Below are 3,898 nucleotides of genomic sequence, written 5' to 3'. Positions count from 1 at the left end.
CATTGAGCTATATAAAATATCTGGAGTGTGCGCGGCTGTCAAAAGTCGTAAGATAGAAGAGTAGCGACGATGCTCCAAGAAGCGAGAAGCTATGGGGGATCTCTATCCTTCTTTTTATATTCTCTCTCTCTCTATTTGTATTATCTTGTAGTAAATTTAACTATGGTGGGGATAGAAGTTCAGTATTCTATCGAATCACTTGAATTTATAACATTGTCAATCACTCGACATATACGCGTCCGAGTTCAGGTTCAGAAAACATGCATTATAACCTAAAAAGAGAAAGAGATTCCTTCACGGTTCCTCTTCGTCGGCGAACGTACCCCCCATTCGTTCACACTCCAGATGTTTTATATATCTCAATGGGTTAACCCAGTGGTGGGCAAACTTTTTTAATGGGGGGTCACAAAGTTTAAGAAATTCTAGAGGAGGGCCAGAATTATAGAAAAAATGCACTTTATACTTCTCGACCGTGAAAACGTAATTATAGCGGGCCATATACTATCCATGTCGATGGGCCCTCGGCGGGCCGGATTAAATAATTTCGCGGGCCGGAGTTGGCCCGCGGGCCGTACTTTGCCCACCACTGGGTTAACCGAATACATAGAACTGAATAGTGGCGAAAATATAGAAAGCACTAGAGAGGAAGTGACAGTGACCGAAAACTGATCTTTGCTGACTATGGACTCTCGTGACGGTTAGACGAGAACACAGCAGGGGCCTATCGGTTGCCGTTCTCTTTCTTTTCTTCCGACGCTTCTTCGAACTGCTTGCGTAGTCTATTCTTATATGTCTATGATCGCTTCTGAGAGTACGGAGGGAAGAGAGGAAGAAACAAACAATGCTCGATTGCACCGTAATTTGTTCCTACTTGAGACAACGGATTCCCGGAGATTGCAGAGTACGCGACTAGATCATTAGAGGACGATTTTGCTAGATCCCGTAATTTGATCTAGGCAACGTTAGTTCCACCCGCGGTAAATAATCATATCCCCGTGACAGGCCTGACGCTTTCCACCGGTGATTAGTCGTATTTCGGACCTTACGTAAATCGAACGAGATCGGTCAATTATCTTGTTTCCTGCTGCTCGCCTTGTCCGTCACTTAGACCGAACATTTACACCTGCTATTGTCCCTACCGCGCGCTCATATAAATATCGAATCTCGCGGAGCCCCGCTAACACACGGATAGCAAGTAGTTCGGCTGCGTAGTTGTATCGTATCGAGCTACAGTTGGACCAAAATGAAGACCACAGCGTTCGTTACTTGCCTTCTAATCGCCGTTGTAAGTGCTTCGTGAATTTACGTTTCAAGTGATCCAAGTGAGACTCGGCGGTTCGATTATTTTTTTTCATAACACGAGGCCGAAAACGACCATTTTCGGCGCCTATAAAGTGGACCGAAAACTATTTTCAATCCGCTTTGTAGGCGACGAAAGATGGTCTTTTTTATGCCCTTTTTATGAAAAATATTGTGTGCGACACGGGCCGAATGGACCTTTCCAGGCTCGGATGATGTTCTGAGCAGCTCGTGTTCATCTCGGGCGCCTGTGGCGCCCTCGACTGCCACTCGTGCTCAAACATCAACCTCGCCCGGAAAGACCCATTTTCGGCCCTTGGTGCACAAAGTACTATTCACGATTCAAAATGCATCGACGCGGTCGTTCGTTCATTTTTCATAACGCAAAAATCTTCAGACCGCACGTTCCCCCCCCCCCTTCCTCCTCATCGCCCCACATCGATTAATTAACGCTCTGATCATCCGTGCAGACGGTCGTACGCGGTTTCGACGAAGACACGATCGTATCCGAGTACCTCGAATACCTGATGCCGGACATAAGACCGTGCGCCGACGAGTTCAAAATGTCGGAAGGTGAAAAACTTTTGAAGGATCCTCAGAAATTCGTTCTGTCGTTGAAACTCATCTTCGAACTTGTTTCTGTCGTCCTGTAGAAGCGGCAACGAATGTCCAGTACCATAAGGACGTCGCCGCCACCAGAACTCTGGGTTGCGTGAAGGCTTGCGTGATGAAACGAATGAAAGTGGTCAGTATCCATCGACGATGAAATTAATTTCATTTAGAAATCGTTCGATTCGTTTTTAATTCGATCGACGTCTCCGTTCTTAGTTGGGCAGCGGGACCGACTTCAATTTGGAGCCAATATACAAGATGATCGACGTGGTTCACGCCAACAATCCGGATGACCACAAATTGGTGATGACGATCGCGCAGGAGTGCGCCGAAAGCAGTGAGTACATGCTCGGTTCATTTGAATACCGATCACGATAAAATCCATCGATCCGTCCTCACGAATTTTTATAGAAATTTATCTTTTATTTATCTTTTTATCGCTAGCAATTTATTTATTTATTTATTTATTTATTTATACCAGAAAAAAATACAATCGTAATCCTATAGAGGTAAATCTTATTACCTGTACATNATTATAGGAAATGCGTTTTTCTGAGGTACATAAACTTTTAGGATTGACTGTATAGCCAATACATCCTTAAAAGACGCTTGAGCAACGTGTTATATTTTTCGCTGACCGATTCAATTTTTATACACGTGTCTCGAGCAACGACAAATAATTCTGTTGAAAATTTTGATGCGCTCGTCAGCCAAATCAAATAAAAGCACGATGCGTTCCCATCGCACTCCACACCTTGTCACTGTTCCGAAGAAGCAGCCTGCGTTCTTATTTCCGTTCGTGTTTCCGAGCGTTGCGAAATGAAGAAGTTACTTGCGATTCTAATCTGTCTCCTGGCTAGCGTAAGTGATACGACGGCGTAACGTACTCGGCGGAGGAATTTATTATCGTGAAAAGTAGGACTGATTACTTGGTACTTCAGGTAACCGCGGAGGTGAAGGAAGCCGCTAAAGTACTCAACGTTCCGCTGAGAGAAATAGGGGAGTGTCTAGACGAGAACAACTTGGACGATGGTATCTCATACGAAATAATTAATAATAATAAGACTCATTCGCACGTCGCGAGTCTAACGATCCTTATTTTCTTTGTGACTTCAGTCGATTTCGACAAATTGGAAAGGGTGATTCATCAGGAGCACGTGGCGAGGGACGAGCTCGATGAATTTTCTATCGATTTCGGTTGCTTCATGGCTTGCGTCTTGGAGAAGTGCAGCATCGTAAGTTCAGAAATTTCAAATCTTATCATTTTATAGAAAATAATTGTGCTACTCGATGATCTCAGATGCAGGACAGTGAAGTTCAGTTAGACAAGTTGTTAGAAGTAGCAGAACGTAACAATTATCGCGTGACGTATGAAACCGTGGAAAAATTGAACAAATGCATCGATTATGGTGAGTCCCATAAACCAAAATTTATAATTAATAAAAAAGTAAATGATTCTCGACGATGCGGTTGGAACTCTCGTACCTCTTCTCACTTCACCCAAATTCGAGAGATCCGTTCTCCCGTGAATCGCCAATTCCCACTCAATAAGGGAGAGACAAATTAATGTTTCGGACGAGGATCTGTTCGTTCGGTCTGACCGCATCGTGAGAATGCTTGAGAATTTCGTAAATCGAATTCAACGAAATAAAACAATCACTCAAACAATGACTCATTGAATTCGTATCGTTTTAGCAAACGAGGAACATGACAAATGCAGCGTCGCACTCTCATTCTTCACCTGCACCATACAACAGCTTAAATAAAATTCACCCGTTAAGCTCTTAGGCACTTTGCGCCACTATAGTGGCTTTCGCGGATGTCATCTCTCAGTACGACGCGCCACTATAGTGGCATTCGCGGATATCATCTTCCTGTACGACGCGCCACTATAGTGGCGCTTGCGGATGTCGTCTCTCAGTACGACGCGCCACTATAGTGGCATTCGCGGATGTCATTTCTCAATACGACGCGCCACTATAGTGGC

The 3,898-nt window shown here is 44.3% G+C and overlaps 1 protein-coding gene across 1 annotated transcript in view; it reads left to right on the top strand.

The window, feature by feature from the left end:
• The first annotated feature begins 1,169 nt into the window (after positions 1-1,169).
• The window catches only part of LOC108626480 (uncharacterized), a 3,804-nt gene continuing 1,075 nt past the window's right edge, over positions 1,170-3,898 (top strand). Inside the window, exons 1-4 of the mRNA XM_018027174.2 lie at positions 1,170-1,285; positions 1,770-1,872; positions 1,953-2,044; positions 2,128-2,248. Of these exons, the coding sequence (XP_017882663.1) occupies positions 1,244-1,285; positions 1,770-1,872; positions 1,953-2,044; positions 2,128-2,248 (358 nt within the window). The 5' untranslated portion in view covers positions 1,170-1,243. The remainder of the gene's footprint in view (positions 1,286-1,769; positions 1,873-1,952; positions 2,045-2,127; positions 2,249-3,898) is intronic.

This window comes from Ceratina calcarata, unplaced genomic scaffold (genome assembly GCF_001652005.2).
Source record: "Ceratina calcarata isolate Rehan_Ccalc_2016 unplaced genomic scaffold, ASM165200v1 scaffold401.2, whole genome shotgun sequence".
In the NCBI taxonomy this organism is placed as follows: Eukaryota; Metazoa; Arthropoda; class Insecta; order Hymenoptera; family Apidae; genus Ceratina; species Ceratina calcarata.
The sequence above is the reverse complement of the archived record's forward strand: the minus strand, read 5'-3'. Positions and strand labels throughout refer to the sequence as shown.